General features: G+C 45.1%; 1 protein-coding gene across 12 annotated transcripts in view; it reads left to right on the top strand.

Annotated features, from left to right (window-relative positions):
* Positions 1-15,642, top strand: part of ZDHHC14 (zDHHC palmitoyltransferase 14) — a 307,986-nt gene that overhangs the window by 176,636 nt on the left and 115,708 nt on the right. Inside the window, exon 1 of one of the 12 annotated variants that reach the window (XM_074397215.1) lies at positions 1,093-5,875. The exons of the other annotated variants lie outside the window; for them this stretch is intronic. Coding sequence (XP_074253316.1) covers positions 5,674-5,875 — 202 coding nt within the window. The 5' untranslated portion in view covers positions 1,093-5,673. Of the gene's footprint in view, positions 1-1,092; positions 5,876-15,642 lie in introns of those variants that run through there. 12 annotated transcript variants of the gene reach the window in all.

The raw sequence follows: 15,642 nt of genomic DNA, 5'->3' as shown, positions 1-15,642 counted from the left end.
GTGATTCCCACTTTACCGCTGGAGAAACTGAAGCACACAAAGACAAGTAACTCCCAAAGCTTCTCAACTAGTAAGTGGCAGAGCACAGCTCAAAGCCCTGCCTGGCATCTGAGATCACGCCCTCACCATGCTGCTTGATCGGTGTTAAGGCAGTGCTAGGTGCTGGAGCTCCCGTCACAAGCAGGCGGAACGGGTCTGGAATCCAGGCAGTCAAACAAGATTTGAAAGGAATAAAAATGCCTACCCTAATTGACAGCACAGTCAGGAGTGCATACGGAGTAGGACTGAGCAGGAAAGCCAGAGATGAAGTCCAGGGAGACAGCTCAGTGTCGAGGCCCCAGGGCTGGAACAGGGGACTCAAGGCTGACGTTGAAGCAAAGGCTGGGGCAGAGTGACAGTTGGGGCTTTGGGTGCAGGCCTGGGCTTGAAGGAGATGGCTGCCAATGGCTGAGGGGCAGGTCTGGGCGGGTCCCAGGTGAGCTGAAGAATTCTGACTCTGATGGAGAAGTCCGAAAGAAGTGGGGGTGATGAAGAGGAAGAGTTGGGGGAGCTGAGGGGCTCAGGGTGGAGACAAGACTGGGCCTGTGCCAGGGAACAGGAGTGCAGAGGGATCCCTCCAAGAGACACTGAGGGAGGTCTCAGTCCTCTCCCTGCAGGAGAGGCCTGAGAAAGGCCAAGAGCCCGGACCAGACCATGCCACTCTGGGCTGTGTCCTGGGTGGGCTGCTTAGCCCTCCAGCTGCAGAATCATCTTCTCTGAACCAAGGACAAAATAGCACCTCCTGAATTGCTGGGCTGCTGGAAGAATGAGATGAAATACTGCACATGTGGGCCTAGCACAGCGTCTTGCACACTGGAGCAGCAGAGGATTTGCTAGTGCTGACTAGGTCAGGGCAGAGGGGGAAACTGCAGCCAAACGAAACAGGCGAAATAGGCGGCTGGGGCAGCACCGCGGGGGGGGGGGGGGCGGGGCAGCACCGCGGGGGGGGCGGGGCAGCACCGCGGGGGGGGCGGGGCAGCACCGCGGGGGGGGCGGGGCAGCACCGCGGGGGGGGGCGGGGCAGCACCTGTGCCGGGATGGGGGCTCTGGGAGGGCTCCGCCGGACATCAGAATTGGTGCCAGTTCTGATAGAAGGGAAAAGAAACTTGACTTTTGCCATGTTAGGATTTCAGTGTCCAGTGGCTCATTCTATAACATATATGGATGTTATAGCAATGGACAGAACGTGTACAGTCGGTTTTCACATTCGGCAGAGGTGAGTGGCTGGTTAGATAGGTCCAGCGTGCATTACATTTAAGAATGAGATGAAAACAAAACACTGCTTTAGGGACAAGACTCTGGTTGTTATTGTTTGTAAATTTAGCTCTAAGAATAATTTCAGCCTCAAGACAAGGAAGGGGTTTGTGGTCTACCTCTTGTCAGCTGGGTCCATCTCTATCTGCAGACTTCCTGGTTTCATTTCTGTACCACTGACAGAAGTGTGAGCAATCGATGGCTCTCAGCTCAGTGCTCCCCAGCAAACAGACTAAAAAAGGAACAGAGGCCACTCCCCAGTGTGAGGCCTGTGCTGTGCGGTCCGGGCAGAGTACGAAGAACTGCCCTTGCTTTCGCCACTCTTATTGGGATAAATAGTGGATTTCCCCTGATTTCCAATGAATGATTTTAATTGCCTAAACCAGTGTTGTCCAATAGTCTATAACGTGAGCCACATATGGTAAATTTTCCAGCAGCCACTTTATAATAGTAAAAAGAAGCAGGTGAAGTTCACTTTAATAGTATACTTTAGTGGCTCATGCTGTAATCCCAGCACTTTGGGAGGCTGAGGTGGGCGGATCACCTGAGGTTGGGAGTTTGAGACCAGCCTGACCAACATGGAGAAACCCCATCACTACTAAAAATACAACAATAGCTGGGTCTGGCGGCGCCCATCTGTAATCCCAGTGATTTGAGAGGCTGAGACAGGAGAATCACTTGAACCTGGGAGGCGGAAGTTGCCATGAGCCAAGATCGTGCCATCGCACTCCAGCCTGGGCAAAAACAGTGAAACTCTATCTCAAAATTAAAAAAAAAAATAGTGTATTTTATTTAGCCCAGTTATTGGAAGTATGATCATTTGAGAAGTAATCAGTATGTAAAGATATTTGAAATATTGAGATATTTTACATTCTCCTTTTTTGTACAAAATCTTTGAAATCTAGCCACATTATGTGTGCCCAGTAGCCCCATGCTCTAAATCCCCAGCCAAGATGCTGCCATTCCCTGACAAGGCTGGTAATGACTCTGAGTTGGGTGACATTCACATCCCCCTGATTCCCTTCTGACGGATGCCTGGTATTCTAATGGTTCATTTCCAACCTGGCTAGTCTGCATTCCACAGAGGAAGTGTTTAAGAGCCATTGATCACCCAGAGCACCCATGGGTAGGCCCTTTAGTGACAAGAGTAGCCAACTGAGAGGGCTGACACCCAGCTGTTACCAAGTCTAGAGGAAAACAAAACTAATCATTCTGGTGCAAAAGTGGAATCCAATTTTGTGGAGAGGAGGAATTTCTAATATAAGAAAAGCAATGGCCCATCGATAGATTGGATTCAGGCGAAAACAATGAAAGACTCAGAATTGTGTTTTTGGTTTTATGTCTTCTGTTTGGGGTCCTCATTTCAGGCCCCTGTGATTCTGTTTTTCCACTTGACAGCGCACAGTGTGCTTGTAGGGAGTCGTTATGAAAACAAAAATGAGTGGGATGGAATTTTGCAAAAATCACCAACTGAACTTTGTTGGTTAAAAAAAAAAAAAGCAAACAAACAAACAATAAGACAAAGTTCAAGAACGTAGAGCAGAGCGTCCTCTTCCCTGCTGTAGGAACTTGCTAGGGGAGAAGCATCTGAAAGCAAGACCTGTACGGCATGGCTGCTCAGCTCCCAACCTCAGAGGCTGGCTTTCTCCCCAGCTCTCCAATACAGACGAAAGTGACCACTTCTGAGTCTAATCGCAGCTCAAAACACGCAAACAATATGATGATTGGGAGCGTTTTCAGGCTTCCCTGAAGCTCTGCGGAGATAAAAGCAACTAACAATCACTCTTCCATGATGATAAATGGTTGTTGGTTTTCTTTAATCAATATTTTAATAACTACGTGCACATTTTGACAGTTATGGCTACAGAGAGAATGATGATGAGTACAGAAGCAGATTACAAAGGTCATTCGCAAGGACATGGTGGTTGGCCATTTGTCTGAGATAAGTGGGCTTCAGCCAGGCATCTGCTGCCCTGCAGGCTTCTGAAGCAGGTGTATTGTAGCTGTCACCTGGGCAGCTGATGTGGCAACAGTCAGCCCCACTCTTGCTGACTCGCTCTTCTCCAGGACAGCTTTGCTCCCCATCAAGTGCAGCAAAAATTCACTCCAGAATCAGCCACTTGCCTCTTTCCATGGGCATGACCTTAGAACCATTGGTTTTAGAGCTGAGTTCGCCGCCATCCTGTGCCTGCACGAGTGGAAAGAATTGACCCAAGCAAGAACTGCCCTCATATCACCCCCGAAGGGCCCAGCCACCCCGCCATTTCAGAGGGCATCTTCCTGGAAGAAAAGTGTGCTCCTGTTTCGTGGCACTTCACATTCTCACTTAAAGGCATACGCCATTCATTGCTTTCACTTCGTTTTTCCCTGTTCCAAGCTCCAGGTTGCAATGAGTACTATTTTGGAGTTGTACCAGTTATAAATGTTTTGTCCAGAAAAGAGCCTGGAAGGAAAGCTCTGAAATATCTGGATTTGCAGAAAGAGAAGTAGGAACTGTCTTTCTACATTGTATCAAGTTTTAGAAATAAATGTGAAGAACCAAAATAATAAAATGATGGAAGGAACTCAATGTGAAAGAAGTTGAAATAGGCCCCCATTGACAGGGCTGCAGGGAGCAAAATAGAAAGCTTATTTGAAAATAAATATGAAGATGTTCATGATAGAGTTATATATAATAGTGGAAAGGAAATAGAAGCAATTTCTATGCATACCAGTAGGGAAATGGATACATGAATTATGCTATGCCTCTAAGATGACTGTTTTTTCAGGATGTCTTAACATGTTGATCTCAAAAATACCTAATAGCTTATACAAGTTATCCTTATACAATTTCAATGAAAATATGCAAAATACAAAATTGGGTGGACATTGGAATCTTAATATGTATAGCAATCTAGACCTGAAGGAGATATGTACAAGTTTTTTTTGTGATAGGACTGGCAAGTAATTTTAATTTTTTTTCTCTGTATGTTTCTGATATTCCCTATGATGAGCATGTGTTACCTTTATAATTAGAAGAAAAAATTCCAGAAATGTCATTACATAAACTCTAGCATGAATAGATATGCATTCAACAAACATTTATTAAGCAGGACCTCTTACTCATTGCCTTGGTCTTGGCAAATCACAAATTCACTCTGAGGGCTTTGCTTTTTCATCTGGATAATGGGATCCCAAGGCCTTGCCTGACTCACAGAAGCATTATGAGGAACGGATGCATTCACCTGAAGAAGCTGTGAAAACAGCAAATTGCTTATCCAAACACGACGCTATGAGGCATCATGTGTCTAATCATGAACCCACTAGAACGTAAGAAATAAGAAACTGAACGAGGCTGGAATGAGTTATTTGGAATAGAAGCCTGTAAGAAACTAAAACCAAAAAGCAGCCAGCATTTAAATGTAGATTGCAGAAGGACATTTGGGGGAGCCCAGGTTCTCAGAGCATGGGGGTGCTAGCCACCCTGTGCAAGGGCGGTCCTTTACTGGATATCGCTTCAGAGAGCATTGCTGAGTGTGGCTTCTTGCAATTACCCCTGAGAATGACATTCACTCTGCTTCATTCAAAACCGTCTATCCTGTGTGTGGGAGAAGCATTCCTCGCTGGGGTCAGGGCCAGGGACAAAGCTCAGAGGCCGTGCTGATTTTTCATCAAACACCTGTTAGCCGCTAGCATGTGCTAGGGCGTGGTCTAGGCTGAAGGCTGCATCCTTATGCAGAAGAGAATCCCATGGAGGTTGGAAATGTTTACCTGCTTGCTTTTTTTTTTTTCTTACCATGTATATTATTTTCAATAATAAAATACATATCCAAGTGAGTACTTTCCCCTGGAAATTCTGACTCAGCAGGTAGAGTCTCCAGCCAGCATGCATGTGAGACCTGCTGTCCCAGTGCTCAGATACACCTGGGGGACAAACGTGACAAAGCCGCCACCCTCGGTTTGTAATTAGGAAACAGAAACTGTACACACGCACCTGGCTCGGAGCAGGCACTCTCACCCAGACCTCTTGAATTGTTGAGTAGAATTTATTTACCTCTTTATTTGAGATGGAGTTTTGCTCTTGTCACCCAGGCTGGAGTGCAGTGGCGTGATCATGGCTCGCTTTAACCTCCGCCTCATGGGTTCTGGTGATTTTGTCTCAGCCTCTGAGTAGCTGGGATTACATGTGTGCACCACCTTGCCTGGCTAATTTTTGTATTTTTTGTAGAGATGGGTTTTCACCATGTTAGCCTCCCAAAGTGCTGGGATTACAGGTGTGAGCCACCATGCCAGGACCTGAATTTAAAAGTTAAACGTAGAATACATGGATGTTCTCAGAGTGTTTGACACCTTTTTTTCTTTTAGGTTCTGAGGCTTTTGTGGGTTCAGTGACAGACCTGGATGTTTATAACTTATCAAACAAAATGGTTTCAGTTCCTCAACTCACAGCTTTTCAGAGGGAAAGGGCAGAGGGGCAGTTTGAAGGTATCCAGAAAACGTGTGGGGCAGTCAGATGGAGCGGCTGCAGCCTGGGGCATCGGGGCTGTGGGGACCTGCAGCAGCCTGGTTGGCAGCCAACAGAAGAGAGAGGAGGGACCTGCAGGTCAGTCCATCAGCGACCATGACCATGACACCCATGGCCCTGGGCAGTGAGGGGAGGGAGCAGGGACCAGGGCTGCCTAATGGGTTTAGCCATGAGAACAGCCGGCGCAGCCTTAGAGAAGGTGCTGCCGAAGCTCCCAGAGTGGACGCTGGGACTGTGGGCCAGAAGCTCTGCAAGCGGGGTGAGGGGGCTCCCCCTGTTCCACTGTCCCTGGCTGGCCCCTCATTTTCTGTTATTGGGGCTAGGGCTGCTGCTGGGCTCTCCATGCAGTTCTCTAAGCAGATTTGGGGTGGGGGTTCCTGAGAGGGTCTATGAAGACTGTACCCCTTCTGCAGGTACAGGGAGGGAGGGGTCCTTAAGCTGTGGCCTCTCACTGAGGTCAGCAGACCTCTGGATGAGCCGCCTGAGCAGTTCATTTGCAGACCAGTACCAGGCCCAGTCCTGAACTCACCATCCAGAGTCTCTTGGAGACAGAGCCTGGGAATCTGCATCTAGCACAGTAATGTTGAGATTCACTGACTTAAAATGTCCTCACACATATACAGAGAATTTTATGCGTGTGAGGTGTAGTGCTGTGAGAGCAGGCAGCCTCCCAGAGAATGGAGGTGTCAGCGAGGAAGCCACTCAGGACAAGCGTCCCCTCCCACCTCCGATCGCCCCCCAAGCAGCCACTGCACCCAAGTCACGGAAGAACCTAGAACTCCCCAACCCCATCCCTGCCCTGCAAGAGCTGTGCATTCCTGGTGAGAGGCTGCCCGGGAGGTGAAAGGGAGCCAGGCGGGTGGACGCTGGGACCATGTGGATGTAGGGTCCACAGTCTTCCTGCGGGCAGAAGCTGGCTCCACAAGAGTCCCTGGCGTCTCCCAGGCACTCAGAGCTGGGCTGGGATTCTGGATGTGGTGATTAAGGCAGAGTCCTTGCTCCCACTGCAAGCTTGAAGGCTGGCAGGGAAGGCAGCCAAGCTGACTCAAAGGCCTGGATGGAGGAGCTACTGGCCAGGCCTGCCCTCCCAGGAAACACCACGGCCACTGCCTAGAAATGCTTTCTGGTGGCCGGGTGCAGTGGCTCACACCTTTAATCCCAGCACTTTGGGAGGCTGAGGCAGGTGGATCATGAGGTCAAGAGATCAAGATAATCCTGGCCAACATGGTAAAACCCCATCTCTACTAAAAATACAAAAATTAGTTGGGTGCAGTGATGCGCGCCTATAGTCCCAGCTACCCAGGAGGCCAAGGCAGGAGAATCGCTTGATACTGGGAGGTGAAGGTTGCAGTGAGCACCACTGCACTCCAGCCTGGTGACACAGCAAGACTCTGTCTCAAAAAAAAGGAAATGCTTTCTGGAAAGGCCCCTGCCTGGGCTTGGCCTGGCTGGGCGTGAACGTGCCTCTTTCCCGGCTGCAAGCCAGAAAAGGAGCTGGAGCAGGTCTGGGTGATGTGAGATCACCCAGGAGTGCCTGGTTCCTGCCTTGTCTTTCTGTGACTCGGAGGAGGCTATTTTGTTTCTTCCCCCTCCCTGGAGTAGAATTTCTCTGTCAAAAGTGGGGGGGTGTGCTCTTAAGTTCCCAATACCCGGTTCTCAGAAGGTGCCGATTAGAGACCCCATGGCAAGCACTAGCCAGCCCTGGCAGCTCCATCTATTCACACTGTGTATCCAGAACAAAGCTGGTCACTTCTTTACATAGGATGCAAAAAAGATGGTGGTGCGTCCGCAGCCAGCAGGACTGCGTGCTAACCAGGACCAGAGGCACAGCCTGCGGATTGTGGATGTCCAGACCTCAAACACCCGAGGGCCTCTAAGGCCAGTCTTCTAGGTTGATTAGTTCAGGCTGTGGGGCTGCGGTCAGTGAGGTTGTGTTACAGTTCTGGGACTTTTCTAGAAGCCTGCATGGAAGTGAAACTGTGTGCTCTGGTTGGCTCATAGGCTTCAGGCTAAATTCAGTCTTCCGAAAATCTAGCCATTCTGAGTGGCTCCCTCAGGGGGATCCCCTGTCTGCAGACCAATCCCAAGGGCCAGACAGAAAGCAAAAGCCTGCCAGACTTCACTCGGAGGATGTCAGGGCCCTTGCAGAGAGGAAACAGGGCTGGAAACTCAAATGATTTCTCAGAGTCATAGTTCTTCGTAGTGAAATTGACAAAAGAATTGAGAAACTCCTTTTCTGCTGACCAGATTTTAAAAAACAGTAAAACTTCTCATTCTGCAGTTAAAACTGTTGTTGCAAGGTGGTCAGGCTGGCATCTGCTGACTCACACTTGGGGCAGGGCGGGGCTTTGGCTGGATAATCAGAGACAAAAGACAGTGATTCAGATCCCAATTCCCTCTGTCTTCTTCATGCCAACCACACCAGAGACCTGAGCAAGTCTCTTTCTTTTCCAGAAGTGGGGGGAAGAAAGAAAACCTATTCAGAGGCATCAATATGTCTGTTTGGCTAGAGAGAATTACAGGCGTTTAGGAATTGTCTTTTATATTATGCATACATTTTTACAATATGTAGATATTGGTGATAAGTACAGACTAATCTTTAGAACTAGAAGCTCAGTGTTTTCCTCCTTCAACCCAATACGTTAGATGTCTAGTGAGTTGTCAAACACTCCGCAAGGTAGCAAACATTGAAAATAATATAAAGATAAACGAAATAAGTTTTGTGTATGTCAAAATCTAGACCAAACTGCTATTGATCACAAGGTGCTCGCCAAGAAATAATTTCTTAAATCTGTCAGCCCTTACAATTTGATTTCACAGTATTTACAGTCCTTTATTAAAGTACCACTGAACACCAGTAAAGGAGGGCAAAATCAATATTGGCAATCTTACAATCAAACTTAGGAAAAACTTATTTTTGCCTGATTTCCCTTTGAGAACTCATAGGTTTGGGCCTCTGACGGCTGCTCTGCGTCCTCCAAAGTCCATGTGAGACAGGGGCAGTGAAATGATAGAGATCTGTGGGTGAGCTCCTGCATGCTGCTTTTGTTGTAAAGTATTTTCCAAAGTAAGACTATTTTGGCCGGCAGGATAGCTCACACCTGCAATTCTAGCACTTTGAGAGGTGGGTGGATCACTTGAGCTCAGGAGTTCAAGGCCAGCCTGGACAGCGCGGTGAAGCCCCACCTCTACTACAAATACAAAAACATCAGGCAGGTGTGGTGGCATGCACCTGTCGTCCCAGCTACTTGGGAGGCTGAGGTGGGAGGATTGCCTGAGCCTGGGAGGTCAAGGTTGCAGTGAACCAATATTGCACCACCCTGGCAACAGAATGAGACCCTGTCTCAAAAAAAAAAAGAAAAGAAAAGAAAAGAAAAAGATTGTTTGAATAACTTCATTTAATCACTCTAAGTAGAGAGGTGTTGAGATTTTTGGTGTAATTAATGGTGGACTGGATTTGGGTTAAACAAGCATTGATTAAGCGCTCGCCTGCTGTGTGCCTATGTTGACCATCTGTTTGTGGAAATAAGGCAAAAATACAAGAAAGTAGTTTATGGGGAACATAGGCAAGTTACTCAGTGTTACTCAGATTCAGTCACATGCATGTTGAAGAGCCCAAAGCAAAGCAAGGGTCAGTGCAGTCAAACGGTCGGGCACGGTGGCTCACACCTGTCATCCCAGCACTTTGGAAGGCTGAGGTGGGCGGATCACCTGAGGTCAGGAGTTTGAGACCAGCCTGACCCACATGGAGAAACCCTGTCTCTACTAAAAATACAAAAATAGCTGGGTATGGTGGTGCATAATCCCAGTTACCATGGGGGGCTGGAGCAGGAGACTGGCTTGAACCCAGGAGGCAAAGGTTGCAATGAGCTGAGATTGCGCCACTGCACTCCAGCCTGGGAGACAGAGCAATTCTCAAACAAATAAACAAAAGGTTGGGTACAGAGAAACCCCTGTCCGGAATCCTAGACCCCAAAACAGATAGGAACCTCTTTCTCCAGCCCTCTGTTATATTCACCTAAGTGACCCAGAGAAGCTGAGTCACTTGTGGTGGCAGAGCGGGGACAATATAACTCTGTTTCTTGATTCCCAGGAAAATGCTCTTTCCGCTGCCCCTGGCTTTCTCTTGGTGCACAATCTGGATAATATTTTGACAGAGGAAAGAATGCAATTCCCAGTAGCATAAAAGGCACTTAGAGATAAATGTTATGCTGATGTTACCAAGCAATCAGTGGGCTCACTGCCTGATGCACATAGAGGCCAATACTATGGCACTGGCTTTTGAGAGAAGAAAAGCTCTATTGCAAGTCAACTGGCAGGGAGGCAGGCGGAAAAGCTCAAATCTGTCTCTCTAAAAAATCCCGAATTCCTGAAGCCAGTCCCTCTGTTGGCCGGCCAGATCCAGACTGCTGTTTGCCAGGCTGGGGGTGTCTCTTAGTCCACCAGAACACAAAGTGGCCAGAAAGAGAAACCGCTGTTTGCTAGGAGGGGATGTTTTTCAGTCCCTAGAACACAAAATGACCAAGAAAGAGGACAGAGCCCAAAACCAGAGGTGTGCTGTGCTCAGTCCAGAGATCCCATTGCCAGCTACAAAGGATGACTCTTCCAGTCAGCCCACAGGGTGAAGTCCGCTGACCACCCTGAAGAAGCACTGAACAAAAGGCCAGGCGGCCACTTCTCCTCTTTCAGAGTAGGTCCGAGTGACACTCTGATGGGCTGGACACCTGTGATTTCCAAGGAGGTCCCTGGACATCATACCCAATGCCTCTCAGGCAATGTGAGTTAGCCCAGGCAAGCTAAAACTGCCCACTTCTCTGCCCATAGGGAGTCTTCGAGGAGTTTGGGGTCAGGACCCAAGTCCCAGTCCCATCTGGGTCACTAGAATTTTCTTACCCATATTGGGTGGGTTTGGTTGCTTGAGGGGCATCAGCCCAATGACCACAACCAAGGAAAATTTAGCAAGGGTTTTTTTTTTTTTTTTTGAGTCAGAGTCTCACTCTGTCACCCAGGCTGGAGTGCAGTGGCGTGATCTCAGCTCACTGCAACCTCTGCATCCCAGGTTCAAGCCATCCTCCTGCCTCAGCCTCCAGAGTAGGTGGGATTACAGGCGTGTGGCACCATGCCCAACTAATTTTTGTATTTTTAGTAGAGACAGGGTTTCACCATATTGGCCAGGATGGTCTTGAACTCCTGACTCCTGATCCACCCGCCTCAGCCTCTCAAAGTTCTGGGATTGCAGGCATGAGCCTCCATGCCTGGCCTAGCAAGGGAATTTTATTACTTATAGTAAGTAAGGAGAACACCAGGTATGATTACCAAAGCTGTGTCTCCTCAAGCTGGGGGCTGCGGCAGATTTAAAAGCACAGGATAATGAGGCATGATCTAATTGGATCTGGTAATGCAGTGATGCTGGGAGCACCATCTGACTGCCATGGACTGACACACCAGAGCTCAATCTGATCAGATCCTGGACGCCAGGCAGTGTTCACTTCTTAATTTCATCCCCACTTCTCATTCCAAGCACTTAGGTTCCACCTGTGGTTGCCGGTTTGGTTCATCTGGACACGCTCAGGTTATGTTACCTTCAACCTGGCAGTCCATGGCAACTGAAAAACAGGTCACAACTTTGTTACATAAAGGTTTAACCCACCAGGTGCGATGGCTCATGCCTGTAATCCCAGCACTTTGGGAGGCCAAGGCGGTGGATCACCCTGAGGTCAGGGGTTCAAGACCAGCCTGGCCAACATGGTGAAACCCTGTCTCTACTAAAAATACAAAAATTAGTTGGGTGTGGTGGCATGTGCCGATAGCCCCAGCTACTCAGGAGGCTGAGGCCAGAGAATCGCTTGTACCTGGGAGGCAGAGGTTGTAGTGAGCCAAGATAGTGCCACTGCACTCCAGCCTGGGTGACAGAGTGAGACTCCATCTCAAAAAAACAAAGTTAAGCCCGATTGGTTTGATGTGGTTACACTGAAACAATCTGTGTTTCATGGGCTAATATTTGGACTCAGCCCCATGCAGCACTGTAGGGCCAGGAGCTGACTTAAAATTCAAAGAGCTACAAGTGGCCCCAGTGAGTGAAATACCTCCTTGTCATGGAGCTTCAGAGTGAAGTGAGAATCTGAAAACCTCTTCACTCACAACCAGCCTTTAGGAGAAATAGATGGGACATCTTTCAAAAGTCATCGATGAAAACTATGAACTTGTATTTTTTTTCAAAGCAGCAGAAATACTTAATTGACATCTAAATTTATTAATTGTAGGGAACCAATTTCTTTTGCAAATGTTTTATGCCTATTTCCAAACTGTTTTAGAAGGAATTTCCTTCTCACTACAAAGTAATATATTTCCATTATCGAATCCTTAAAAAGAATAAGGAAGAAAATGAAAATAGATTTTAATATATTAAAGGTATTTAATTAATTCTACCAGAGATATTCATAATTAACATTTTGATCTCTCCTTCCAGTTTTTTTCTCTGCATATTATATTTTTAGCGAATGGGATCACATTGTATATTACTATGTTGAAGACAGATTTTTTTTCCTCTTAATATACTGTGAACCTTTCTTAACAGGTATTTCATTTTTATTAGGTGTGTAGTAATCCAGTGTATGATCGCATCATAATTTGTTTAATAAATCTCCTCTTGTTGATGTTTAAGTTGATTCTAGTTTTTAATATGAATCATTAAAGAAAGTTACAATCAGTATTCATGAAAATTTCCTTAAGTCAAATGCCTAAAAATGCTGTTGCTGGGCCAGAAGATGCATACTATTTTAATGTTTTGAGATATACAACTAACTTGTTCCTCCCAGGTTGTATAAATTTATATTCTCACCAAAAGTACATGAACATCCTTATCCTCACTGCTCTCAACAATACCAAATATTGTCATCTAAAATTAACCTCTGACCTCATTTGTTTGAAATTGGAAGTTGAGTGCAAATCAGCAACTTTTAAAAAATATATTTAGTGATAGTTGTTATTTCTTGTGTAAGTTGCCTGTTCATCTTTTTTGCCCATTTTATTACTGGAATGTTTGACTTTTTTCTATTCATTTATAAGAACTCTTTAAAGATACTACCCTTTGTTATATATGTTACAGATACTTTTCCACTTTATCATTTGCATTTTTATGAAGTTTTTTTGACATATTGGATTTTAACTGTTTATGTGGTCAGGCTATCAGTCTTTTCTTTATGTTGCTGAAGTATGTGACAAGCCAACATATATAAAGAAAAGATTGACTGTCTGACCGTATAAAAATTTTAAAACCTGTAGGTTCAAAAACCTCTTCCCACTCCACTCCTCCAAATTGGATAAGTTTATGTGTATTTTTCTAGTTCTTATATTTTTTACATTTTAGTTTCTGGTATGTATTTGAAGGCATAGTTTTAATTTCAGGTCTTCCCCTCAGATGATTAGCTGTCTATCCTAATTTTGTTTATTTATAATAAATAAACAAAATAATCATAATCCATGCTTTCTCCACCGATTTGAAAGGCTGTATTTATCAGATACTAAATCTTGGAGAATTTGTCTACAGAGGATCTTCTATTTTGTTTCAGTATTTTATTTATTCTTAGGCCAATGATTTCCCCTTATTATTTTACTTTTTCAAATATTCTCACATTTATTCTTCCAGATGAAGTTTAGAATCATTTTATCAAATTTGTGTCAAAATTTTTCTAAATCATATTGAGATTTCTATTAGCATTGTAATAGATGTATAAAGTAATCTGGGAAACTGAAATATTTAAAACAGTGAATCTTCCACCGCAGGATACAGAATGCCTCCCCAGGGTTTTCAACACCCCCTTCAAGTCTCTATATTGTTTTCTTGTTTTTTTCTTCATATGGAAGCCACCAACTATTTTTTGTTAGCTTTATTTCTAGGGTTTTGTGGTTGTGTTTTTCTGTTTTAAATGGGATATTATCTTCTTTATAATTTCCAACCGTTTGTGTCATTAAATATATACAAATATTTTTTAAGCTTGTATATATATTGGTTAACTTTGGTTAATGAAGATTCTTATTCATTTTATACAATTTATGTTGATTAGAGGCAAAAAAAAAAATCCTAACACCATAATAGGCGGGCATTTCTATTCTTTAAAGTATAGTGTACTTATAAATAGTATCTCTGGCTTCTGTACTGGTAACCTTAATTCTCTTTTCTTCACTGCTAAAGGTAAAATCTTGCAACAGTCCTGTGCAGAACGAACGATAAAGCGGCCCTGGCATTTGGGTCTTTGTGAATGCCCTCAATGTTAATGCCACTCAAACTTCAATCAAAGCCCATCTGATTTTTCTGGTGATCATGATGAAGCCTGGCCCTGCCATAGCATGGTGTCCAGTGTCCACTTTTTACCTTTGTTCTTGTCTACTTGTCTCACAATAATGCAAACACTGGCAGCCCAAATTGATCTCCAATCACTGTACAAGATTTACCAACTTCTGACAATGCAGAAATTATGCCCCACAAAGTGGAAACACACACAGATATTTCCAGTTTTGGCTTTCAGTAGAACTGATCTCCACAAAAACAGCACAGCGGTTTTGTGCACATACTCAGAGAACTTTGACACACTTTGAGGGAAATTAAAACGTGGCAAGGACAAAGCCACTTTCTTTTCCATTCAAGGGCAAGGCTTTGGCATCTATGTGGAAAAAATAGTATGGCAAAAAATAAGGTAGTCATTAATTTTCATTTTGTTTAAGCATGTATTGGATTAACTCAGTTAAACTAAACAAGTCACAGCTACTAAACACTAAACACTTTTTTATTCTGTTTTTAATTGTTCTAATTAGTGCTATATACATATATTGTCCTACAGAATCTGGGCAGCCCCTGAAAAAAGAGCTTTTGATAGCTGTTAACATCATAGCATCTGACAGTTCAAGGTCTTTGCATGAATGACAATGTCCCTGAACTGCAGGAACTGAGATTGTCATAGTTTAAAAATGGAGAAACTGAAGCTTGTTTTCTCCACCAGATCAAAAAAATCATACTCTTTACTGAGGGCATTCTCTATTTCCATTTTCTGGAACTTATATTTTCAAAATAGTTTGTAGGAATATTTGTGTTTCTATTCATGAAATCATTTTTGAATACTGACCTTTGCCACCCCATAGTCACGTTAAAGTTCATGCAAATAGTCATCTCAACTTAAGGCAGAGGCCTTCAGCCTCTTAGCATCAGCACTGTTGCTGTTTGGGATGGAATATTCTGTGTTGGGAGGGGCTGTCCTGCGCATCATAGGACATTTAGCAGCATCCCTGACCATCATCCACTAGATGCCACTTGTGACATTCCCTCCCATTCGTGACAACTACAGACATCACTGTATGTTTTCAAATTTCCCCTGGGAGGTAGATCCCCCTGACTGAGAACCACTGCCCTAGGTGATCCTGATCATCAGCCACGTTTAAGATCTGCCGTTAAGTGTGATTTGCCTGTACCCTTAAACTATTAGAAGTATGAGATTTCTCCTTGAATGAAATGTTCTTTAATAGGGTCTTTTTCACCTAAAATCAGCATGCTCTAGGCCACATTTTCTGTCATGATGTTTTTCAGACTGTGCCTCCTGGAGCCCGAGCAAGGGACAGACATGGTCGGTGCCCCCGTAAACCACAGCTGCCTCACTCTCATCTGTTTTGTACAAAGGTTCCTTGTAAAAGTTTCTTTGAATGGAAAGTCACACTGCTATAAATAACAACAAAAACAAACAGTGTGAACACCTGGCCTGGCTGTTTTACTGGGCAGACCTTCCGTAATTAACTAGATAAAATCAGCTATTTGGGTGATGTGAGCATCTTTGTACATGGCTTGCCTCTTTCTC

The sequence above is a fragment of the Saimiri boliviensis genome, chromosome 4, assembly GCF_048565385.1.
Source record: "Saimiri boliviensis isolate mSaiBol1 chromosome 4, mSaiBol1.pri, whole genome shotgun sequence".
NCBI lineage: Eukaryota > Metazoa > Chordata > Mammalia > Primates > Cebidae > Saimiri > Saimiri boliviensis.
This window is presented reverse-complemented; position numbering and strand designations above follow the sequence as displayed.